General features: G+C 48.8%; 1 protein-coding gene and 1 long non-coding RNA gene across 2 annotated transcripts in view; one reads left to right on the forward strand and one right to left on the reverse strand.

Moving 5' to 3' along the window:
- Positions 1–407: 407 nt before the first annotated feature.
- LOC116968874 lies at positions 408–25,943 on the forward strand. Its single transcript, XR_004410548.1, has 3 exons — positions 408–573; positions 1,082–1,083; positions 25,905–25,943. It is a non-coding gene; the product is annotated as an uncharacterized LOC116968874 (long non-coding RNA).
- selenbp1 (selenium binding protein 1) overlaps positions 464–26,316 on the reverse strand; it is a 28,978-nt gene continuing 3,125 nt past the window's right edge. The window contains exons 3-13 of the mRNA XM_033015848.1: positions 24,384–24,496; positions 22,892–23,077; positions 16,265–16,385; positions 13,905–14,087; positions 12,332–12,513; positions 10,895–10,973; positions 8,896–9,017; positions 6,785–6,877; positions 3,716–3,834; positions 1,016–1,222; positions 464–801 (exon numbers count right to left, since the gene is read on the reverse strand). Coding sequence (XP_032871739.1) covers positions 1,060–1,222; positions 3,716–3,834; positions 6,785–6,877; positions 8,896–9,017; positions 10,895–10,973; positions 12,332–12,513; positions 13,905–14,087; positions 16,265–16,385; positions 22,892–23,077; positions 24,384–24,496 — 1,361 coding nt within the window. The 3' untranslated portion in view covers positions 464–801; positions 1,016–1,059. The remainder of the gene's footprint in view (positions 802–1,015; positions 1,223–3,715; positions 3,835–6,784; positions 6,878–8,895; positions 9,018–10,894; positions 10,974–12,331; positions 12,514–13,904; positions 14,088–16,264; positions 16,386–22,891; positions 23,078–24,383; positions 24,497–26,316) is intronic.

The following is a 26,316-nucleotide window of genomic DNA, read 5'->3' on the forward strand; positions in this document are numbered from 1 at the left end:
TCGCCGGGAGCTCCGGTTTCCTCCCACACTCCAAAGACATGTAGGTTTGTCGGCTAATTGGCTTAGTAAGATTGTAAGTTTTCCATGGCGTATGTGTAGGAGAGTGTTACTATGCGGGGGTCGCTGGGCGCAGACTCGGCGGGCCGAAGGGTCTGTTTCCGTACTGCATCCCCAAAAAAAACTAAACTAAAAGCCAAAACTTGTGAAATAAGATTAGGTTAGAGCAAGCTTGAAATTCAGCCCACGATATTTCTATCTGAAAAAAGTCCCCAACCCAAAATGTTTACGAAAGAACTGCAGATACTGGTAAAATCGAATCAGACTGAAGAAGGGTCTCGCCCGAAACGTCACCCGCTGAGTTTCTCCAGCATTTTGAATCCACCAACCCAAAATGTCACCTGTCCATGTTCTCCAGGGATGCTGCCTGACCTGCTGAGTTACTCCCATATTTTTTTGCCTTTTTTTTGGCAAACCAGCATCTGCAGTTCCTCGTATCTCCACGTTTGTGTGGTTGATCAGTCCCACTCACTCAATTTGTCACAATTTGTCTGAAGAAGTGTCTCGACCCGAAACGTCACCTACTCCTTCGCTCCATAGATGCTGCCTCACCCGCTGAGTTTCTCCAGCATTTTTTTGTCCACCCGCTCAGTCAAAAGTCTCCCAGTTAAAAGTTCATGAAAAAAAAGGAATCAAAAATGACTAGGAATACGTCGAATTGGCTTCTTTCAATTATCCATTCAGTTGCCCGATGGGCGTCACTAATAAAACTGATTGTGATTGTGAAATGAAAAAAAAAAAAAACTAAAAGCCAAAACTTGTGAAATAAGATTAGGTTAGAGCAGGCTTGAAATTCAGCCCACGATATTTCTATCTGAAAAAAGTCCCCAACCCAAAATGTTTACGAAAGAACTGCAGATACTGGTAAAATCGAATCAGACTGAAGAAGGGTCTCGCCCGAAACGTCACCCGCTGAGTTTCTCCAGCATTTTGAATCCACCAATACAAATACGAATACAAAGTTTCGTATTTGCTTCCCTCTCGGTGAATCTGAAAATTAATCTACAGCCAAATGTCAGAAGAGCAGTCTCCGCCAGGGTATCGGATTTCGTGGGCAAGCGCTGGCCCTTCAGGTTCCTTGCCGAAGTCCACGAGGAAGTTCTCATTGACGGTTAGGCCTCCCTTGTCCGAGTCCACGTCGACCTGTAGCATCACCGAACCTTTCCTGCAATGAAAAAAAACCCTCAAAATTAACCTCATCTGAGAACGTTTCAAGATTTAAAGTCAAGTCAAGTCACATTTATTTATATAGCACATTTAAAAAAACAACTCTTGTTGGCCAAAGTGCTTTAAATTTGTTATAAGAATAGTATTTTATAAGTTAGCTTTCATAGCAAAAGGATTTGAGTATAGGAGCAGGGAGGTTCTACTGCAGTTGTACAGGGTCTTGGTGAGACCACACCTGGAGTATTGCGTACAGTTTTGGTCTCCAAATCTGAGGAAGGACATTATTGCCACAGAGGGAGTGCAGAGAAGGTTCACCAGACTGATTCCTGGGAAGTCAGGACTGTCTTATGAAGAAAGATTGGATAGACTTGATTTATACTCTCTAGAATTTAGGAGATTGAGAGGGGATCTTATAGAAACTTATAAAATTCTTAAGGGGTTGGACAGGCTAGATGCAGGAAGATTGCTCCCGATGTTGGGGAAGTCCAGGACAAGGGGTCACAGCTTAAGGATAAGGGGGAAATCCTTTAAAACCGAGATGAGAAGAACTTATTTCACACACAGAGTGGTGAATCTCTGGAACTCTCTGCCACAGAGGGTAGTCGAGGCCACAGTTCATTGGCTATATTTAAGAGGGAGTTAGATGTGGCCCTTGTGGCTAAGGGGATCAGAGGGTATGGAGAGAAGGCAGGTACGGGATACTGAGTTGGATGATCAGCCATGATCATATTGAATGGCGGTGCAGGCTCGAAGGGCCGAATGGCCTACTCCTGCACCTAATTTCTATGTTTCTATGTTTCTATGTAGGAGATAAATGTGTGGATGATCTTTTCGAGGTCATCAAAGTGGAGGAATTGTTTTATTTTAGTTACCATTAAGTTACAAAATGGATGCTTTCACCTTTCTCGTATTACACTAGGAAGGCTAACAGAGATGTTAGTTGCCATTCTTCCATAACACGAGGGAGATAACAGCACAACCACATGATGACCTTGAGCCGTTTCGCGGGGTTCGGACTTAACATCGGAGCTGATCCCTTGCCTGGGATCGCTCCCACCGCATACTTTACCATCAAAAGTTGGGATGTAATGTTAAAATTGTACAAGGCATTGGTGAGACAAATTCTGGAGTATGGTGTACAATTTTGGTCGCCCAATTATAGGAAGGATGTCAACAAAATAGAGAGAGTACAGAGGAGATTTACTAGAATGTTGCCTGGGTTTCACCAAATAAGTTACAGAGAAAGGTTGAATAAGTTAGGTCTTTATTCTTTGGAGCGCAGAAGGTTAATGGGGGACTTGATAGAGGTCTTTAAAATGATGAGAGGGATAGACAGAGTTGACGTGGATAAGCTTTTCCCATTGAGAGTAGGGAAGATTCAAACAAGAGGACATGACTTGAGAATTAAGGGACTGAAGTTTAGGGGTAACATGAGGGGGAACTTCTTTACTCAGAGAGTGGTAGCTGTGCGTGGAATGAGCTTCCAGTGGAAGTGGTGGAGGCAGGTTCGATTTTATCATTTAAAAATAAATTGGATAGGTATATGGATGGGAAAGGAATGGAGGGTTATGGTCTGAGTGCAGGTAGATGGGACTAGGGGAAAATAAGTGTTCGGCACGGACTAGTAGGGCCGAGATGGCCTGTTTCCGTGCTGTAATTGTTATATGGTTATATGGTTAAAAGCTCGCTGTCTTCGGGAGAGGCTGAGACGGGAAGTTCCAACGTCGCGGAAGGTTCGACCAGCCCCGACGCGAGGTTCGATCGCCCGGCGCGGGGGAGCTGACATCCCCCCGATGCGGGAGCTGATCGCCTCGACGCGAAGGGCCCAAACGCTGCCGGCTACGGGAGTCAAGATCGTCCCGTCAACGGGGGGTTCGAGGCCCACGAACGAGGAAGAACTAACGTGACCCATGTGACCTGCGTGGGTTTCCTCCGGGGCGCTCCGGTTTCCTCCCACACTCCAAAGCCGTGCAGGTTTGTAGGTTAATTGGCTTGATGTAAGTGTAATCGGGACGACAGATGGCACAATGGGCTAAGTGTTCGGCTGGCAACCGGAAGGTAGCCGGTTCGAATCCCGCTTGGAGTGCATACTGTCGTTGTGTCCTTGGGCAAGACACTTCACCCACCTTTGCCTGTGTGTGAATGTGTGTGAGTGATTGGTGGTGGTCGGAGGGGCCGTAGGCGCAGATTGGCAGCCACGCTTCCGTCAGTCTGCCCCAGGGCAGCTGTGGCTACAGAAGTAGCTTACCACCACCGAGTGTGACTGAGGAGTGAATGAATAATGCGATGTAAAGCGCCTTGAATATTAGAAAGGCGCTATATAAATCCCATCCATTATTATTATTATTAAATTGTCCCTAGTGTGTGTGTGTGCAGGACAGTGTTAGTGTGCGGGGATCGCTGGTCGGTGCGGACTCGGTGGGCCGAAGGGCCTGTTTCCGTGCTGTATCTCTAAACTAAACTGAAAACTGAGACTGCGTGAATGACTTACTTGACCATGTCAGGGTAGAATTGTTTGTCCCATCCACTGTACAGCGATGTGGTCACGTACATACGTTTTCCATCCAAGCTGAGCTGGATCATTTGCGGTCCACCATAAATCCACGTCCCCTGATTAAACAAGAGGAAGTTAGCTGCGAGGGTGGAAGTCATTTTGTTTGTGCGATTGTGGCCTCCATTCCCTCCCTAGGGAGCCACTTGATCCGTTGACTTTAGACTTCAGAGATACAGCGCGGAAACAGGCCCACCGGGTCCGCGCCGACCAGCGATCCCCCCCCGCACACTAACACAATCCTAAAATTCTTAAGGGGTTGGACAGGCTAGATGCAGGAAGATTGTTCCCGATGTTGGGGAAGTCCAGGACAAGGGGCCACACAGTTTAAGGATAAAAGGGAAATCCTTTGGGACCGAGATGAGAAAAACATTTTTTTTCACACACACAGAGAGTGGTGAATCTCTGGAACTCTCTGCCACAGAAGGTAGTTGAGGCCACAGTTCATTGGCTATATTTAAGTGGGAGTTAGATGTGGCCCTTGTGGCTAAAGGGACCAGGGGGTTATGGAGAAGAGGCAGGTACAGGATACTGAGTTGGATGATCAGCCATGATCATATTGAATGGCGGTGCAGGCTTGAAGGGTCGAATGGCCTACTCCTGCACATAGAAACATAGAAACATAGAAATTAGGTGCAGGAGTAGGCCATTCGGCCCTTCGAGCCTGCACCGCCATTCAATATGATCATGGCTGATCATCCAACTCAGTATCCCGTACCTGCCTTCTCTCCATACCCTCTGATCCCCTTAGCCACAAGGGCCACATCTAACTCCCTCTTAAATATAGCCAATGAACTGGCCTCGACTACCCTCTGTGGCAGAGAGTTCCAGCGATTCACCACTCTCTGTGTGAAAAAAGTTCTTCTCATCTCGGTTTTAAAGGATTTCCCCCTTATCCTTAAGCTGTGACCCCTTGTCCTGGACTTCCCCAACATCGGGAGCAATCTTCCTGCATCTAGCCTGTCCAACCCCTTAAGAATTTTGTAAGTTTCTATAAGATCCCCTCTCAATCTCCTAAATTCTAGAGAGTATAAACCAAGTCTATCCAGTCTTTCTTCATAAGACAGTCCTGACATCCCAGGAATCAGTCTGGTGAACCTTCTCTGCACTCCCTCTATGGCAATAATGTCCTTCCTCAGATTTGGAGACCAAAACTGTACGCAATACTCCAGGTGTGGTCTCACCAAGACCCTGTACAACTGCAGTAGAACCTCCCTGCTCCTATACTCCTATGCACCTATTGTCTATGTTTATGTTTCTATCCTACACCCACTAGGGACAATTTTTACATTCACCAAGCCAATTAATCTACAAACCCGCACGTCTTTGGAGTGTGGGAGGAAACCGAAGATCTCAAAGAAAACCCACGCAGGTCACGGGGAGAACGTGCAAACTCCGTACAGACAGCACCCGTAGTCGGGATCGAACCCGGGTCTCCGGCGCTGCATTCGCTGTAAGGCAGCGACTCTATCGCTTGGCCACCGTGGCCACCCTAAGAGATTTTCGAAACATTTAGACGGGTACATGAATAGGACAGGTTTAGAGGGATATGGGCCAAACGCAGGCAGGTGGGACTAGGGTAGATGAGACATATTGACAGGTGTGGACATGTTAGGCCGAAGGGCCTGTTTCGAAACTGTATCCCTCCCTGACTCAGTGACCTCATACAGAACCATTGCCAACCATAATCCTGAGTCAAGAGTCATACTGAGTGAAAACAGGCCCTTCAACCCAAGGTAGGAAATGCTGGAGAAACTCAGCGGGTGAGGCAGCATCTATGGAGCAAAGGAATAGGTGACGTTTCGGGTCAAGACTCTTCTTCAGACCGATGTGAGGGTGCGGGAGGAAGAAAGGAAGAGGTGGAGCCAGAGGGCTGAGGGAGAGCTGAGAAGAGGAGGAGAAAGTAAGGACTACCTGAAATTAGAGAAGTCAATGTTCATGCCGCTGGGGTGCAGACTGCCCAAGCGAAATATGAGGTGCTGCTCCTCCAATTTGCGGTGGGACTCACTCTGGCCATGGAGGAGGCCCAGGACAGAAAGGTCGGATTGGGAATGGGAATGGGAGGGGGAGTTGAAGTGCTGAGCCACCGGGAGATCGGGTTGGTTATTGCGAACCGAGCGGAGGTGTTGGGCGAAGCGATCGCCAGGCCTGCGCTTGGTCTCACCGATGTAGAGCAGCTGACACCTAGAGCAGCGGATGCAATAGATGAGGTTGGAGGAGATGCAGGTGAACCTCTGCCGCACCTGGAACGACTGCTTGGGTCCTTGAATGGAGTCAAGGGGGGAGGTAAAGCGACAAGTGTAGCATTTCTTCAACCCAACTTGCCCACACCGACCAACGTGTCCCATCTACACTAGCCCCACTTGCGTTGAGACCCAGGTTCGATCCTCAGTGGGTGCTGGTTGTTTGTGGAGTTTGCACATTCTCCCTGTCACCCTGTCATTGGATATTTTTAAGGCAGAGATTGACAGATTCTTGATTAGTACGGGTGTCAGGGGTTACGGGGAGAAGGCAGGAGAATGGTGTTAGGAGGGAGAGATAGATCAGCCATGATTGAAGGTAGACAAAAATGCTGGAGCAACTCAGCGGGTGAGGCAGCATCTATGGAGCGAAGGAATAGGTGACGTTTCGGGTCGAGACTCTTCTTCAGTGATGTGGGGGTGGGCGGGAAGAAGAAAGGAAGAGGCGGAGACAGTGGGCTGTGGGAGAGCTGGGAAGGGGAGGGGAAGGAGAGAGAAAGCAGGAACTACCTGAAATTGGAGAAGTCAATGTTCATACCGCTGGGGTGTAAACTGCCCAAGCGCAATATGAGGTGCTGTTCCTCCAATTTGCGGTGGGACTCACTCTGGCCATGGAGGAGGCCCAGGACTGGGAATGGGAAAGGTCGGATTGGGAATGGGAGGGGGAGCCATGATTGAAAGGCGGAGTAGACTTAATGGGACTGTTCCTGCTCCTACCACTTATGACCTTACGACCTCACAAGAAGAGGGACTAAAGAGTTTGTCTTACGTTGACGATTCGGGGTTCGGGCTGACTATCCAATTCCTTGTCCTCAAGCACTTTCACCGGCCCGCCCTTCAAAACGCTTCCTCCGATAAACACCTGGAAGGGAATCAGAGTCAGTCTCCAAAGCAGATGATGCAGAGAATTCTTCAACAGGTCAGGCAGCATCTGTGGAGAACATGGATAGGTGACGTTTCACAGAGTGCTGGAGTAACTCAGCGGGTCAGGCAGCATCTGTGGAGAACATGGAAAGGTGACATTTCAGGTTAGGACCCTTTAACAGGGGCCGAACCTGAACCTGAAACATCACCCATCCACTTTAGGTGAAAAGGTTTTTTTCTCACCTCAGTCTTAAATGGCCTCCCCTTTATTCTAAGACTGTGTGGCCCCTGGTTCTAAGACTGTGGCCCCTGATTCTAAGACTGTGGGCCCTGATTCTAAGTGTGGGCCCTGGTTCTAAGACTGTGGCCCCTGGTTCTAAGACTGTGTGGCCCCTGATTCTAAGACTGTGTGGCCCCTGGTTCTAAGACTGTGTGGCTCCTGGTTCTAAAACTGTGGCCCCTGGTTCTAAGACTGTGGGCCCTGGTTCTAAGACTGTGTGGGCCCTGGTTCTAAGACTGTGTGGGCCCTGGTTCTAAGACTGTGTGGGCCCTGGTTCTAAGACTGTGTGGGCCCTGGTTCTAAGACTGTGTGGCTCCTGGTTCTAAAACTGTGGCCCCTGGTTCTAAGACTGTGGGCCCTGGTTCTAAGACTGTGTGGGCCCTGGTTCTAAGACTGTGTGGGCCCTGGTTCTAAGACTGTGTGGGCCCTGATTCTAAGACTGTGTGGGCCCTGGTTCTAAGACTGTGTGGGCCCTGGTTCTAAGACTGTGGGCCCTGGTTCTAAGACTGTGGGCCCTGGTTCTAAGACTGTGTGGGCCCTGGTTCTAAGACTGTGTGGGCCCTGGTTCTAAGACTGTGTGGGCCCTGGTTCTAAGACTGTGTGGGCCCTGGTTCTAAGACTGTGGGCCCTGGTTCTAAGACTGTGGGCCCTGGTTCTAAGACTGTGTGGGCCCTGGTTCTAAGACTGTGTGGGCCCTGGTTCTAAGACTGTGTGGGCCCTGGTTCTAAGACTGTGTGGGCCCTGGTTCTAAGACTGTGGCCCCCGTGTCTATTGTATTGCACCTCGGTACATGACAAATAAGGTACCATTGAACATGTTTTCCCCCCATTGTATCTGTCGGTGGCGCGACTCACCCGTTGCAGCGGCCCCTACAGCCTGTCTGTCTTTTTTTATTTTTTGTCTAGTTAAATGTAGTGTTGGTGTTTTTTAAATACTAGTTTTAAATGTGTATATGTGGGGGGCAGGGGGGAAACTGTTTAAAATCTCTTCCCTGTCCGGGAGACCCGACCTTTTCCCTGTCGGGTCTCCGTTGTCGTTGGGGCCTAGCACCGTGGAGCGGCCTCCAACCTGAACGACCCGGGGGACTGCGGAGCTGCGGAGCTGCGGACTACTCACCATCCGGCCTCGGAGCGCGGGGAGCGGTGGTGACTCGCTGCTGCGACTCGACTCCTGGGGCCCGGAGGCTCCAGCAACGCAGCCGCAGGTCCGGTGGACTGTCGGGACATCGGGAGCTCGCTGGTCCCGGGGGGGGGAGAGAGAGAGACCGCTTCCCGGAGCTCCCGCAACGCGACTTCTCCAGCCCGTGTCGCGGGGTTGGAACGACCCGGAGCGGGGACGTACATCGCCCGGCGCGGCTTCATGGCCGCGGGACATTCCAGCGCCCGCCGGGGGCTCCAACTTTGTGACATTTAGACCGGGAGCGGGGCCGTAAATCGCCCGGCACGGCCTAAAATGGCCGTGGGACTTATCATCGCCCGCCTGGGGCTTGGACATCGGGAGAGACATGGAGAACAGGGGGGAGAAAAGACTTTGCCTTCCATCACAGTGGGTCCACTGTGTGATGGATGTTTGTGTGAATTAAATTGTGTCTATGTCTAGGAATTGTCTTTGTTTGCATGGCTGTGGAAACAGAATTTCGTTTGAGTCTCACTGAGGCTCACATGACAATAGATTGTATTGTATTGTAATGTCTAACGATGTCCAGTGTGACCAGAGGCCTTTCCGTGCGTTTTTACCTGCCCGACTAGCTTGGGATTCCTGATGTCCGTAATGTCATACTGCCGGATGTCTCCGTGGAGCCAGTTACTGAAGTACAGGAAACGGTCGTCCAGGGAGATGAGGATGTCGGTGATCAGACCTGAAACGATAGTTCGGGTCAGTTTATTGTCACGTGTACCGAGGTACAGTGAAAAGCTTTTGTTGCGTGCTATCCAGTCAGTGGAAAGACAATACATGATTACAACCGAGCCATAGACACCTGATAGACAATAGACGCAGGAGTAAAGGCCATTCAGCCCTTCGAGCCAGCACCGCCATTCAATGTGATCATGGCTGATCATCCCCAATCAGTACCCCATTCCTGCCTTCTCCCCATATCCCCTGACTCCGCTATCTTTAAGAGCCCTGTAGAAACATAGACAATAGGTGCAGGAGTAGAGGCCATTCGGCCCTTCGAGCCTGCACCGCCATTCAATATGATCATGGCTGATCATCCAACTCAGTATCCTGTACCTGCCTTCTCTCCATACCCCCTGATCCCTTTAGCCACAAGGGCCACATCTAACTCCCTCTTAAATATAGCCAATGAACTGTGGCCTCAACTACCTTCTGTGGCAGAGAATTCCACAGATTCACCACTCTCTGTGTGTGGAAAAAACTGTTTTCCTCATCTCGGTCCTAAAGCACCAGCCCTATCTAGCTCTCTCTTGAAAGCATCCAGAGAACCGGCCTCCACCGCCCTCTGAGGCAGAGAATTCCACAGACTCACAACTCTCTGAGTGAAAAAATGTCCGTTCTAAATGGCTTACCCTTATTCTGAAACTGTGGCCTCTCTGTGTGAAAAAGTGTTTCCTCGTCTCCGTTCTAAATGGCTTACTCCTTATTCTTAAACTGTGTGTGTGGCCCCTGGTTCTGGACTCCCCCAACATCGGGAACATGTTTCCTACCTCTAGCGTGTCCAAACCCATAACAATCTTATATGTTTCAATGAGATACCCTCTCATCCTTCTAAACTCCAGAGTGTACAAGCCCAACCGCTCCATTCTGGGACGACAGATGGCACAATGGGCTAAGTGTTCGGCTGGCAACCGGAAGGTAGCCGGTTCGAATCCCGCTTGGAGTGCATACTGTCGTTGTGTCCTTGGGCAAGACACTTCACCCACCTTTGCCTGTGTGTGAATGTGTGTGATTGTGTGTGAGTGATTGGTGGTGGTCGGAGGGGCCGTAGGCGCAGATTGGCAGCCACGCTTCCGTCAGTCTGCCCCAGGGCATCTGTGGCTACAGAAGTAGCTTACCACCACCGAGTGTGACTGAGGAGTGAATGAATAATGCGATGTAAAGCGCCTTGAGTATTAGAAAGGCGCTATATAAATCCCATCCATTATTATTATTATTATTATTCTCTCAGGATATGACAGTCCCGCCAACCCTGGGAATTGACCTGGTGAACCTACGCTGCACTCCCTCAATAGCAAGAATGTCCTTCCTCAAATTAGGCGGTTGTGGAGAGGATGTTTCCACTAGTGGGAGAGTCTAGAGCTAGAGGTCGCAGCCCCAGAATTAAAGAACACTATGTTCTATGTTCTATGTTTGTCACTGAGTGAAGCCCCTCTCCTCGGTGACTCTAGTGAAGCATCAACGATTCTTTCACATGAAGCAGTTTTGCTCTTGTGCTGTGGATCCGCTGAGAGAACACGGAACAGAACCGAATATAGACACACAGAAAACTGCAGGGAACTGGTCACTGTTGCTATGTAGGGGTCACAGTGGAAGGAAGCAAGGAGTCACCCATCATTCACATCGAAGTGACGATGAACAGAAAATCCAATTCTGATGTTGACTGAGAGAGAAATATTGGCCACATGTCACTTGCGGGGCGGAGCACCAAGGCAAATTCCTTGTATGGGAATACTTGGCCAATAAACTTATTCATTCATCAGTCGCGATTGAATGGCGGAGCGGAGTCGATGGGCCGAATGGCCTAAATCTGCTCCAAGAATGTATGAGCTTACTTGCCTGGTATATCTGGCAATACCCAGCCTTCCACTTTCTTGCTGGGAATGCTGATAACTTTCTCTGCAGCCCAGTCGCCTTTCTGTGGCATAAAAATCAAATCAAAAAAATTAGCTACATGTGTGTTAAACCAGCGCCCGTAGTCGGGATGGAACCCGTGTCTCCGACGCTGCGAGCGCCGTGAGTCAGCGACTCTACTGCTGTGCCACCCGTGGCCGCCCTTAGACTCTAGACTTATAACAAGAGGAATCAAACATAGGAGCAAAGAGGTCCTTCTGCAGTTGTACAGGGCCCTAGTGAGACCACACCTGGAGTATTGTGTGCAGTTTTGGTCCCCTAATTTGAGGAAGGACATTCTTGCTATTGAGGGAGCCCAGCGTAGGTTCACCAGGTTAATTCCCGGGATGGCGGGACTGTCATATGCTGAGAGAATGGAGCGGCTGGGCTTGTACACTCTGGAGTTTAGAAGGATGAGAAGGTTTCTCATTGAAACACATATAAGATTGTTAAGGGCTTGGACACACTAGAGGCTGGAAACATGTTCCCGATGTTGGGGGAGTCCAGAACTAGGGGCCAAACACACAGTTTAAGAATAAGGAGTAAGCCATTTAGAACGGAGACGAGGAAACACTTTTTATCACAGAGAGTTGTGAGTCTGTGGAATTCTCTGCCTCAGAGGGCGGTGGAGGCCGATTCTCTGGATACTTTCAAGAGAGATTCAATGTGATCATGGCTAATCATCCCCAATCAGTACCCCGTTCCTGCCTTCTCCCCATACCCCCTGACTCCACTATCTTTAGAGGGCGGTGGAGGCAGGTTCTCTGGATGCCTTCAAGAGAGGATGAGAGGGTATCTCATTGAAACATATAAGATTATTAAGGGTTTGGACACACTAGAGGCAGGAAACATGTTCCCGATGTTGGGGGAGTCCAGAACTAGGGGCCAAACACACAGTTTAAGAATAAGGAGTAAGCCATTTAGAACGGAGACGAGGAAACACTTTTTATCACAGAGAGTTGTGAGTCTGTGGAATTCTCTGCCTCAGAGGGCGGTGGAGGCCGGTTCTCTGGATACTTTCAAGAGAGATTCAATGTGATCATGGCTGATCATCCCCATTCAGTACCCCGTTCCTGCCTTCTCCCCATATACCCTGACTCCACTATCTTTAGAGGGCGGTGGAGGCAGGTTCTCTGGATGCTTTCAAGAGAGAGCTAGATAGGGCTCTTAAAGATAGCGGAGTCAGGGGACATCTGAATTTCCCTGCGGGGATCAATAAAGTATTTATTATTATTATTATTATATGGGGAGAAGGCAGGAACGGGGTACTGATTGGGGATGATCAGCCATGATCACATTGAATGGCGGTGCTGGCTCGAAGGGCCAAATGGCCTACTCCTGCACCTATTGTCTGTTGTCTAGTGACTTCCCGTGCGACGGTACCTTGGTCTTGTAAAAGCGGAAGACGCAACTGCTCAGAGCGCAGCCGACCAACCCTTCGGCCGCATCGGGGTCGTGGAGGAAGCGGATCTCCAGCGGTATGAGGCCGTCTTCACCGAGGTCGATGGTCTGTATCCGCTTGCGCTCGGTCCAATCCCAGACGTGAAGCGAGTGTCCGTACAGGCCTGAAAGAAGCATTCCCACCACAGGGTGAAACAGGGGCGGCGTGGTGGCCTAGCGGTAGAGTTGCTGCCACCCCCAGCGCCCGTTTGCGCTCCCCGTGACCTGGGTGGGTTTTCTCCGGGTGCTCCGGGTTTCCTCCCACACTCCAAAGACGTGCGGGTTTGTAGTTCCATTGGCTTCGGTTAAATTCTAAATTTAGGAGTCAGGGGATATGGGGAGGAGGCAGGAAGGGGGTACTGATTGTGTACGATCACAGTGAATGGCGGTACTGGCCCGAAGGGCTGAGTGGCCTCCTCCTGCACCTATTGTCTATTGTCTATTGTCTAACAAAGCCCTCTTCCGCCTGGCGCCGTGACCCGTGGATGGTCAGCCATCTTGGCCAGGCCTACGAGCAAACCCAACCGATCACTGGTCAGCTGGGACTCAGTGGGCCGAAGGGCCTGTTTCCACGCTGTATCTCTAAACTCAAGTCAAGAGTGAAGAGAGTTTTATTGTCATGTGTCCCAGATAGGGCAATGAAATTCTTGCTTGCTGCAGCACAACAGAATATGTAAACATAATACAGAACAGGAGATAAAGGTTCAGTGTGTCTATATACCATAGACCATATATATAAAGTGCTGTTATGGTTCAGAGTTTGTTTGAAGTTGAGTTTAATAGCCTGATTGCTGTGGGGAAGAAGCTATTCCTGAACCTGGATGTTGCAGATTTCAGGCTCCTGTACCTTCTTCCCGATGGATGAGTGAGTGGCCAGGATGGTGTGGGCCTTTGATGATGCTGGCAGCCATTTTGAGGCAGCCACTGCGATAGATCCCCTCGATGGTGGGGAGGTCAGAGCCGATGATGGACTGGGCAGTGGGTCACAACTTTCTGCATTCTTTTCCGAGCCTGGACGTTCAAGTTGCCGAACCAAACCGAACCAAACTAAACTAAAAAAACAAACTCCTGACACGCCGAAGGGCCTGTCCCACTTGGCCGTTATTTGCGCCTCATTTACACGTCACATATGTAAAATACGTCTGGTGCGCGTGACGTCATTAGAATACCCTGCGGCGCGCGGCAACGCATGGTTACCGATGGTGACGCACGGTGACGGCGATACACGTGAAACGTCGGGACGCAGTGTACAACGCCAATGCGTCAGCGTGCGTACGCGATATACGTCACGCAGGTGGCGCGCGAGGATTTCGTGCAAGACGAAATCCACGATACCGTGCGCAAATCCACACTCCTCCACACCTCGCCACGCGCCCGCCACACGATACCCATACGTGACGACCTATTTTACATATGAGGCGTAAATGACGGACAAGAGGGACAGACCCTTTAGCCATCAACGTGCGACTCTCTCCGTGACTCCTGAGTCAGCGTGTGTTTGTTATCGTGCACTCACCAGCCGCGATGTCGTCCAAGTTGAATCCGCCAGCCAAGGCTTTGGGAGCTCCCCACTCCGAGCTGAACATGACATTGTGCCGGGGCTGGTACCAGAAGTCATAGCCAAACTCCGCTGCCTCTCCCTCTTGCTCCCAGTTCCCCTTCACCTCAAACGTCTCGCCATCCAGCAGCGCAAAACCACCTAGTAGACAAGGAATGAGTGGGTTAGCCCGGGCGTCTCAATCAGCTCCCTCCTGCGAGTCCAATTTCATAAATTGTGCCTAGTCTGTGGGATAGTCACAATAGACAACAGGTGCAGGAGTAGGCCATTCGGCCCTTCGAGCCAGCATCGCCATCCAATGTGATAGAAACATAGAAACATAGAAAATTGGTGCAGGAGTAGGCCATTCGGCCCTTCGAGCCTGCACCGCCATCCAATATGATCATGGCTGATCATCCAACTCAGTAACCTGTACATAGAAACCTAGAAACATAGAAAATAGGTGCTGGAGTAGGCCATTCGGCCCTTCGAGCCAGCATCACCATCCAATGTGATAGAAACATAGAAACATAGACAATAGGTGCAGGAGTAGAGGCCATTCGGCCCTTCGAGCCTGCACCGCCATTCAATATGATCATGGCTGATCATCCAACTCAGTATCCTGTACCTGCCTTCTCTCCATACCCCCTGATCCCTTTAGCCACAAGGGCCACATCTAACTCCCTCTTAAATATAACCAATGAACTGTGGCCTCAACTACCTTCTGTGGCAGAGAATTCAACAGATTCACCACTCTCTGTGTGAAATTTATTTTTCTCATCTCGGTCCTAAAAGAATCATGGCTGATCATCCACAATCAGTACCACGTTCCTGCCTTCTCCCCTGACTCCGCTATCTTTAAGAGCCCTATCTAGCACTCTCTTGAAATCATCCAGAGAACCAGCCTCCACCGCCCTCTGAGGCAGAGAATTCCACAGACTCACAACTCTCTGTGAGAAAAAGTGTTTCCTCGTCTCCCTTAGAAATGGCTTACTCCTTATTCTTAAACTGTGTGTGTGGCCCCTGGTTCTGGACTCCCCCAACATCGGGAACATGTTTACTGCCTCTAACGTGTCCAAACCCTTAACAATCTTATATGTTTCAATGAGAATCCCTCTCATCCTTCTAAACTCCAGAGTGTACAAGCCCAGCCGCTCCATTCACTCAGCATATGACAGTCCCGCCATTCCGGGAATTAACCTGGTGAACCTACGCTGCACTCCCTCAATAGCAAGAATGTCCTTCCTCAAATTAGGGGGCCAAAACTGCACACAATACTCCAGGTGTGGTCGCACTAGGGGCCTGTACAACTGCAGAAGGAGTGTGAGTGTACGGCCATCCACTCACGGACATGCGTCCCAGCCCCCCTATACAGAACCAGGTTGCCGACCCCCTGCCCTACAGACGGTGGCTGCGGGTGCTCACATGGGCAGTAGGCTGGAGGAACATGGACCAAACGTGGGCAGATTTTCCCTGCACCTTGTGACACCACTCCAACCCGCTGTGCCACCCTGGTCTGGAGGTCTGGGCCTTGTGCATTTTAGTCACCAATATACTGGAACGCCACATAGAAACATAGAACATAGGTGCAGGAATAGGCCATTCGGCCCTTCGAGCCTGCACCGCCATTCAATATGATCATGGCTGATCATCCAACTCAGTATCCTGTACCTGCCTTCTCTCCATACCCCCTGATCCCTTTAGCCACAAGGGCCACATCTAACTCCCTCTTAAATATAGCCAATGAACTGTGTGGCCTCAACTACCTTCTGCGGCAGAGAATTCCACAGATTCACCACTCTCTGGGTGTGAAAAAAAATGTTATTCTCATCTTGGTCCTAAAAGATTTCCCCCTTATCCTTAAACTGTGTGTGTGGCCCCTTGTTCTGGACTTCCCCAACATCGGGAATAATCTTCCTGCATCTAGCCTGTCCAACCACTTAAGAATTTTGTAACTTTCTGTAAGATCCCCCCTCAGTCTACTAAATTCTAGCGAGTACAAGCCGAGTCTATCCAGTCTTTCTTCATATGAAAGTCCTGCCATCCCAGGAATCAGTCTGGTGAACCTTCTCTGTACTCCCTCTATGGCAAGAATGTCTTTCCTCAGATTAGGAGACCAAAACTGTACGCAATACTCCAGGTGTGGTCTCACCAAGACCCTGTACAACTGCAGTAGAACCTCCCTGCCCCTTGTTCTGGACTTCCCCAACATCGGGAACAATCTTCCTGCATCTAGCCTGTCTAGAATTTTGTACGTTTCTATAAGATCCCCCCTCAATCTTCTCCTGGAGGGGGAAGGGGGGAGTTGTGGTGAGGGCCGCAGCCTTTAGACACCTGACCTTTGCCGTTCCCACTCGGGTTCCCGATGGAACTGATCATCACCTCCCCGCTAGGCAGGCAGTGGGACGTGTGTGGATTGGCCAGATCGCACTTCCAGAACAGATCCGTTGGTTCCACTGTCTGTAAAATGAGAGGGACAACACATGAAGGCGAGGGGGTCGGGGGGTCGCGGTGGCGCAGAGGTAGAGTCACTGCCTTATAGCGAATGCAGCACCGGAGACTCGGGTTCGATCCTGACAACATTAGATTCTTTAGATTCTGGAGTAGTTCCTGAGGACTGGAGGGTAGCTAATGTAACCCCACTTTTAAAAAAGGGAGGGAGGGAGAGAGAAAACGGGGAATTACAGACCAGTTAGTCTAACGTCGGTAGTGGGGAAACTGCTAGAGTCAGTTATTAATGATGGGATAGCAGCACATTTGGAAAGTGGTAAATTCATTGGACAAAGTCAGCATGGATTTACGAAAGGTAAATCATGTCTGACGAATCTTATAGAATTTTTCGAGGGTGTAACTAGTAGAGTGGATAGGGGAGAACCAGTGGATGTGTTATATCTGGACTTTCAGAAGGCTTTCGACAAGGTCCCACATAAGAGATTAGTATACAAACTTAAAGCACACGGTATTGGGGGTTCAGTATTGTTGTGGATAGAGAACTGGCTGGCAGTTCTATGTTTCTATGTCTACATAGAAACATAGAAACATAGAAAATAGGTGCAGGAGTAGGCCATTCAGCCCTTCGAACCTGCACCGCCATTCAATACGATCATGGCTGATCATCCAACTCAGTATCCTGTACCTGCCTTCTCTTCATACCCCCTGATCCCCTTAGCCACAAGGGCCACATCTAACTCCCTCTTAAATATAGCCAATGAACTGTGGCCTCAACTACCTTCTGTGGCAGAGAATTCCAGAGATTCACCACTCTCTGTGTAAAAAATGATTTTCTCATCTCGGTCTTAAAATATTTCCCTCTTATCCTTAAACTGTGACCCTTAGTTCTGGACTTCCCCAACATCGGGAATAATCTTCCTGCATCTAGCCTGTCCAACCCCTTAAGAATTTTGTAAGTTTCTATAAGATCCCCCCTCAATCTTCTGAATTCTAGCGTGTACAAGCCGAGTCTGCTCACCGGGTGCTGTCTGTACGGAGTTTGCACGTTCTCCCCGTGACCTGCGTGGGTTTTCTCTGAGATAGACAATAGACAATAGACAATAGGTGCAGGAGGAGGCCATTTGGCCCTTCGATCCAGCACCGCCATTCAATGTGATCATGGCTGATCATCCCCAATCAGTACCCCGTTCCTGCCTTCTCCCCATATCCCCTGACTCCGCTATCTTTAAGAGCCCTATCTAGCTCTCTCTTGAAAGCATCCAAAGAACCGGCCTCCACCGCCCTCTGAGGCAGAGAATTCCACAGACTCACAACTCTCTGTGAGATCTTCGGTTTCCTCCCACACTCCAAAGACGTGCGTGCAGGTTTGTAGGTGAATTGGCTTGGAGTAAATGCAAAAATTGTCCCCAGTGTGTGTAGGATAGTGTTAGTGTGCGGGGATCGCTGGTCGGCACGGACCCGGTGGGCCGAAGGGCCTGTTTCCAGGCTGTATCTCTAAACTAACCTAAACTAAATATTGTGAATATTGCAAATACTGTGAGCAATTTTGGGCCCCATATCTGAGGAGGGATGTTGCCGGCTCTGGAGAGGGTCCAGAGGAGTTTTACAAGAACGATCCCAGGAATGATGAGCGATTGTTGGCACTGGGCCTGTACTCGCTGAAGTTAAGAAGGATGAGGAGGGGTCCCTTCGTTGAAATGTACCGAATAGTGAAAGGCCTGGATAGAGTGGACGTGGAGAGGATGTTTCCATTGGTGGGAGAGTCTAGGACCAGAGGGCACAGCCTCAGAATTCTTCTAGGAAAGGAGATGAGGGGAAATTTATTTAGTCAGAGGGTGGTGAATCTGTGGAATTCTTTGCCACAGACGGCTGTGGAGGCCACAAGTCAGTGGATATTTTTAAGGCAGAGATAGATAGATTTGTGATTAGTGCGGGTGTCAGGGGTTACGGGGAGAAGGCAGGAGAATGGGGTTAGGAGGGAGAGATAGATCAGCCGTGATTGAACGGCAGAGTAGACTTGATGGGCCGAATGGCCTATTGGGCCTGTCCCACTTAGGCGACTGCAGGAGACTATGCAGACGCCACATGTTCGCGGGCGGTTGCCGGGGAGTCGCCTTCATGGTCGCGAGGAGTTCCCGACCAGAATGAAGCCGCCATTGAAAGCAGTGGTTCGATGGATGTCGATGCCGTGTGTCGGAAGGAACTTAGGATGATAGTTTACACCGAAGATAGACACAAAACGCTGGAGTAACTCAGCGGGTCAGGCAGCATCTCTGGAGAGAAGGAACGGGTGACGTTTCGTGTCGAGACCCTTCAACAGATTCCTGCCTGGGTCTGGGCCCGAAATGTTGCCTTTTTCCTTTTCTGATCTTGATTCGCTAAATTACTCTGACTCTTCTTTTTATAGATAAATGTTTTTATTAGAGTCATCTGCATAGAAACATAGAAACATAGACAATAGGTGCAGGAGTAGAGGCCATTCGGCCCTTCGAGCCTGCACCGCCATTCAATATGATCATGGCTGATCATCCAACTCAGTATCCTGTACCTGCCTTCTCTCCATACCCCCCTGATCCCCTTAGCCACAAGGGCCACATCTAACTCCCTCTTAAATATAGCCAATGAACTGTGGCCTCAACTACCTTCTGTGGCAGAGAATTCCACAGATTCACCACTCTCTGTGTGTGAAAAAAAATGTTTTTCTCATCTCGGTCCTAAAGGATTTCCCCCTTATCCTTAAGCTGTGACCCCTTGTCCTGGACTTCCCCAACATCGGGAACAACCTTCCTGCATCTAGCCTGTCCAACCCCTTAAGAATTCTGTAAGTTTCTATAAGATCCCCCCCTCAATCTCCTAAATTCTAGCGAGTACAAGCCGAGTCTATCCAGTCTTTCTTCATATGAAAGTCCTGACATCCCAGGAATCAGTCTGGGGAACCTTCTCTGCACTCCCTCCATGGCGATAATGTCCTTCCTCAGATTTGGAGACCAAAACTGTACGCAACTGCATATCATAATCCAAACCAGTACAGACTTTGTTTAACGGTTACATATTAAATATCCTCCTTTATCAGTTACCTATTCACATGGCCTCTAATTATTTATTTATATGTAAAGATAGGAAAAAGAATGAAAGAAAGAAATTAGAAAAGTAGGATAAACTATCAAGAATACAACTTTGGAGATAGGTCCATAGGTCAGAGAACATAGTTGTTCATCTAGTCCTGGGTTCAGGCTTCAGTCCGGCCTACGTGCCGGTCCAATCTACCTCTTCAAGTAATCTATAAATGGAGACCATATTCTAGTGAATAATTCTGGTTTGTCAATTAAGACAAATTGAATTATTTCCAAATGTAAGGTCTCCGACATCTCCATAATAATAATAATAATAAATTTTATTTATGGGCGCCTTTCAAGAGTCTCAAGGACACCTTACAAAGATTTAGCAGGTAGAGGAAAAACATGTAAGGGGAATGAAATAAATAGTAGAGACATGACTAGTACACAAAGTAAAGACAGAATTCAATACAAAACACAATATGAGGCAATTAATGCACAGATGAAAAGGGAGGGGGACGTGGGGCTAAGGATAGGCAGAGGTGAAGAGATGGGTCTTGAGGCGGGACTGGAAGATGGTGAGGGACACGGAATTGCGGATCAGTTGGGGGAGGGAGTTCCAGAGCCTGGGAGCTGCCCTGGAGAAGGCTCTGTCCCCAAAACTGCGGAGGTTGGACTTGTGGATGGAGAGGAGACTGGCTGATGTGGATCTGAGGGACCGTGAGGGTTGGTAGGGGGAGAGGAGGTCAGTGAGATATGGGGGGGCCAGATGGTGGAGGGCTTTGTAGGTGAGGATCAGGATTTTGTAGGCGATCCTGTGGGAGATGGGAAGCCAGTGAAGTTGTTTGAGGACTGGAGTGATGTGATGCCAGGATTAAGTTGACAGGTGCATAAATGCTCGATCAATGTACGACATACGCTTATCCAATTCAAAACATTACATAGACTATTATTCAAAAACTAAATTAAATTAAATCTTTCCTAATGTTTCACCAATCTGTGATAAATGTCTGTGTCAAGAAGCTACCATAGCGCATTCTTTTGTTTTTTGTACAAAAATCCAAAAATTCTGGCATGGAATATTTGATATTTTTTCAAAATTAATTAAAATAAAACTGGTACCAAAACCAGAATGGATCATTTTTGGGATATCGGAAGGTATCCCTGAATTAAACGTGTATCAGAAGAATTTACTCAATTACGGGCTAATAATGGGAAAAAAAGCTCATACTTAAATTCTGGAAAAATGCGCCCACACCAACAATAAAAATGTGGACATCAAATATGTTTGAAACATTACATCTGGAAGAGATGAGATTCCTCTTAGCAGGTAAAGCAGACCAATTCCAAAAGACGTGGTCTACGTTTATGGACCTATTACAAGCATGAGGTGCAATAGTAATTTTAAAATAAATAAATAAATAAATGGTATCAGGACCTGGCAATGGGAGGTAAAACAACAAAAACAGACTTGGTTGGTAGTCTTCTGCGGAGTTTAATGTTATAATAGAGCGATTGTCCTTACTTTCTTTTTCTTTCTTTTCTAGGGTCTACTTTCTTACTTTACTTCCTTCTCTAACTTCTTTTCTAAGGGGCTTTCTTTTCCCAACACTCTCTTGCACTTCACGACTCTTGCGCACTTTCTTTACTTTCCTTACTTCTATCTTTTTCTTAAAGCTCAAAAAAAATGAAGCGGTACAAAAAATGTATTAAGATATATGTCTTGTGTATTATTGTAATTTACCGTACTTCTAATAAAAATAATTAAAAAAAAAAAAAATAAAAGAAGTGAGTTGCAATAGTCCAGTCGGGAGGAATTAATTTAAGAATCATGTATGAGCAAGTCTATCATGGGATGACATTATGTGCTGACTTTGTACTCTGTGTGACGAGATTAAGTCGTGGTCGCTGTGTGATGAGATTAAGTTGGGGAAACCGATACCTGCGTGATGAGATTAAGTTGTGGTCGATACATCGTTGTGAGTTCGGGCGCTGCTTCGGGAGAGAGACTCCCTCAGACGCCTGTACTCTGTGCGATCCTCTCTCATGTATTAAACATTCAAAAGGACTCTCCCGACGCCGGGGCAAGACCACCCGGTGAGAACGGCCAGGGACACCGGGCCTCCGTAGAGGCAATTGCGGTGGCCTCAATAGGCCTGACTTTGGGGTGAACATGGGGTGGGGACTGGACATTGTGCCTTCCCCCACAGTGCTACCCACTGTGGGGGGATGATTTTTTTGTCTAATTGTAGTCCTGTAGGTCTGTGTCCAAGATGGCTGCCGTGAAGAGAGAGTGGACGCTGGCACGATTTGGCTGCCGCTGCTCTCTCTTCACACTGTGTTTTTGATTTTCTGTTTTTGGATTGAATTCTGTTTTTAATTTGTGTCTCTGTGATGTCTTTATTACTTGTTATATTCCGATTATATGTTTTTATTCCGATTACTATGTAAGGTGTCCTTGAGATGTCTGAAAGGCGCCCATTAAATAAAATTTATTATTATTATTATTATTCAGTTGGATCTAAATTTCTGTGACTGTTGTTTGTTGGGAAAATATTTCTAACACTGGGTTTTCCCAAAATTTTTATATCAATTTTGTTCCCAGTTATTATACTGTAATCAAGGAAATGTTGTTGTAAGTTTTAGATATTGTTCTGATATGCCCAATATTATTAATTTAGATATTTTACAACTACAGAAATTATCTTAAAAGTATCCATCCAGTAATTTTTTATTTTTATACAATTTACAAAAGTATGGATATTGACATTTATCACAGATAGGAGAGATATTAGGAAAAATTATATTTAATTTTGTTTTAGAATAATGCAACTTAGGAGATAGGATATAACTCTTTTTTTAGTCCAGTTTAGCGCGGAAACAGGCCCTTCGGCCCACCGAGTCCGCGCTGACCAGCGATCCCCGCACACTTACACTACCCTGCACACACTAAGGGACAATTTTACTTCATACCAAGCCAATTGACCAACAAACCCGCGCATCTGTGGGATTCTCTGCCTCAGAGGGCGGTGGAGGCCGGTTCTCTGGATGCTTTCAAGAGAGAGCTAGATAGGGCTCTTAAAGATAGCGGAGTCAGGGGATGTGGGGAGAAGGCAGGAACGGGGTAATGATACAGCCATGATCACATTGAATGGCGGTGCTGGCTCGAAGGGCCGAATGGCCTACTCCTGCACCTATTGTCTATTGTCTATTGTCTTTGGAGTGTGGGAGGAATCCGCAGATCTCGGGGACGGGTTACTGGGGTGAGAACGTGCAAACTCCGCGCGGGCAGCTCCCGTGGTCGGGATCGAACCCGGGTCCCTGGCGCTGCCAGGCGGTTGCGCTACCCGCCGCTCCACGTGTCTTAACTCGGCGTCGTGCCCGCCACCCCCCTCCCGTTCTCGCGCTGCGCAACGGTTGCGCGCTGAGACGGCGGCGGTGGGAGTGAGAGGGAGTCACCTTGTGCAGCCTGGGCGCCCGCGGCTCTGTACCCACGTCCACCACGTAGATCCGGGAGGAGATCAGGGCCGGCAGGATCAGGCGGTCCCGGCTTTTGGACGGGTTGCCGTAGCAACTGCTGCAGGTGTTCCACCCGGAATGATGGAGTTCGTCGTTCAGGTTGGGCATCGGCAAACGGTGAACGACCTACGGAGAGAGAGAGCCAGAGAGAGAGAGAACGGAGATGAGAAAAAGTTTTTCCTCATCTCCGTTCTAAATAGTTTACGCCTTATTCTTAAACCGTCTGTGTGTGGCCCCTGGTTCTGGACTCCCCCAACATCGGGAACATGTTTCCTGCCTCTAGCCTGTCCAACCCTTAACAATCTTATATGCTCAATAAGATCGCCCTCTCATCCTTCTAAACTCCAGAGTGTACAAGTCCCAGCCGCTCCATTCTCTCAGCATATGACAGTCCTGCCATCCCGGGAATTAACCTGGTAACCTACGCTGGGCTCCCTCACTAGCAAGAATGTCCTCCTCAAATTAGGGTAACCAAACTGCACACAATACGCCAGGTGTGTCTCACTAGGGCCATGTACAACTGCAGAAGGACTTCTTTGCTCCTATACTCACTCCTCTTGTTATGAAGGCCAACAGGCAAAACTGCACACAATACCCAGGTGTGGTCTCACTAGGGCCTTGTACAACTGCAGAAGGACCTCTTTGCTCCTATACTCAACTCTTCTTGTTATGAGGCCAACAGGCCAAAACTGCAACACATACTCCAGGTGTGGTCTCACTAGGGGCCCTGTACAACTGCAGAAGGACCTCTTTGCTCCTATACTCAACTCTTCTTGTTATGAAGGCCAACAGGCCAAAACTGCACACAATACTCCAGGTGTGGTCTCACTAGGGCCCTGTACAACTGCAGAAGGACCTCTTTGCTCCTATACTCAACTCTTCTTGTTATGAAGGCCAATAGGCCAAAACTGCACATAATACTCCAGGTGTGGTCTCACTAGGGCCCTGTACAACTGCAGAAGGACCTCTTTGCTCCTATACTCAACTCCTCTCGCTATGAAGGCCAACCTGCCATTCGCTTTCTTCACCGCCTGCTGTACCTGCATGCTTACTTTCAGTGACTGGTGAACAAGGACCCGCAGATCCCGTTGTACTTCCCCTTTTCCCAACTTGACGCCATTTAGATAGTAATCTGCCTTCCTGTTTTTGCTACTGGAGTGGATAACGTCACATTTATCCGCATTAAACTGCTTCCTTTGGCCAAACCCTTAATAATGATATATGTTTCAATAAGATCCCCTCTGATTCCTCGAAATTCCAGTGTGTACAAGCCCAGCCGCTCCTGAGCGGAGGAAAACGTGTAGTTATGCGGCGCCCGCTGTCGGGATGGAACCCGTGTCTCTGGCGCCGTGAGGCAGCGATTCTGCCGCTGCCCCGCCGTGATCCTCCCCCACACAAATTCTGTTCTGCGTCCCATCTCAACGTCACCTACCTGGGAGTAGGTGGGTGATTTGGGATCCACATCCACTGTTGCCAAGTAGTCTGGTTTGTTGACATCCGTGTTTCGGTAGATGCAGGGCAGGTAAACAATCTCCTCCCGTGGCCCTTTTGGAGATTAAAAACAAAACCCAGAATGTTACCATCCACAATCTGTGATTCCGTTGAGACCGTGGGGATTTTTTGACGAGGCAATAGACAATATGTGTAGGAGTAGGCCATTCGGCCCTTCGAGCCAGCACCGCCATTCAATGTGATCATGGCTGATCATCCACAATCAGTGCCCCGTTCCTGCCTTCTCCCCATATCCCCTGACTCCACTATCTTTAAGAGCCCTATAGAAACATAGAAACATAGAAAATAGGTGCAGGAGTAGGCCATTCGGCCCTTCGAGCCTGCACCGCCATTCACTGTGATCATGGCTGATCATCCACAATCAGTACCCCGTTCCTGCCTTCTCCCCATATCCCCTGACTCCGCTATTTTTAAGAGCCCTATCTAGCTCTCTCTTGAAAGCATCCAGAGAACCGGCCTCCACCGCCCTCTGAGGCAGAGAATTCCACAGCCTCACCACTCTCTGTGAGAAAAAGTGTTTCCTCGTCTCCGTTCTAAATGGCTTACCCCTTATTCTTAATGGCTGATCATCCCCAGTCAGTACCCCGTTCCTGCCTTCACCCCGTATCCCCGGACTCCTCTATCTTTAAGAGCCCTGTCTAAAGGGCCTGTCACACTCCCACGACCTAATTCACGACCTTTTTTACTCGTGGACATTTTTCATCAGGCTAGAAAAAACGCCCGGGCCTACTTGATGCCACGAGTGCCTACGACCAGCATCACAACCTCCTACGACCTACCTACGACCTCGTGACGACCATGCTGCGAGTATGAGTCAAGGGCAAACTCAGCAGAGGTCGTGAATTAGGTCGTGAAAGTGGGACAGGCCTCTTAACTCTCTCTTGAAAGCATCCAGAGAACCGGCCTCCACCGCCCTCTGAGGCAGAGAATTCCACAGACTCACAACTCTCTGTGAGAAAAAGTGTTTCCTCGTCTCTGTTCAAAATGGCCGACCCCTTATTCTTAAGGGGTTGGTCAGGCTAGATGCAGGAAGATTGTTCCCGATGTTGGGGAAGTCCAGGACAAGGGGTCACAGTCACAAGAGGACGACAGATGGCGCAATGGGCTGAGTGTTCGGCTGGCAACCGGAAGGTAGCCGGTTCGAATCCCGCTTGGAGTGCATACTGTCGTTGTGTCCTTGGGCAAGACACTTCACCCACCTTTGCCTGTGTGTGAATGTGTGTGAATGTGTGTGAGTGATTGGTGGTGGTCGGAGGGGCCGTAGGCGCAGATTGGCAGCCACGCTTCCATCAGTCTGCCCCAGGGCAGCTGTGGCTACAGAAGTAGCTTACCACCACCGAGTGTGACTGAGGAGTGAATGAATAATGCGATGTAAAGCGCCTTGAGTATTAGAAAGGCGCTATATAAATCCCATCCATTATTATTATAGTTTAAGGATAAGGGGGAAATCTTTTAGGACCGAGATGAGGAAAACATTTTTCACACAGAGAGTGGTGAATCTGTGGAATTCTCTGCCACAGAAGGTAGTTGAGGCCAGTTCATTGGCTATATTTAAGAGGGAGTTAGATGTGGCCCTTGTGGCTAAAGGGATCAGGGGGTATGGAGAGAAGGCAGGGATGGGATACTGAGTTGGATGATCAGCCATGATCATATCGAACGGCGGTGCAGGCTCGAAGGGCCGAATGGCCTACTCCTGCACCTATTTTCTATGTTTCTATGTGTGTGGCCCCTGGTTCTGGACACCCCCAACATCGAGAACATGTTTCCTGCCTCTAGCGTGTCCAAACCCTTAATAATCTTGTATGTTTCAATAAGATATCCTCTCATCCTTCTAAGCTCCAGAGTGTACAAGC

This window comes from Amblyraja radiata, chromosome 47, assembly GCF_010909765.2.
Source record: "Amblyraja radiata isolate CabotCenter1 chromosome 47, sAmbRad1.1.pri, whole genome shotgun sequence".
In the NCBI taxonomy this organism is placed as follows: Eukaryota; Metazoa; Chordata; class Chondrichthyes; order Rajiformes; family Rajidae; genus Amblyraja; species Amblyraja radiata.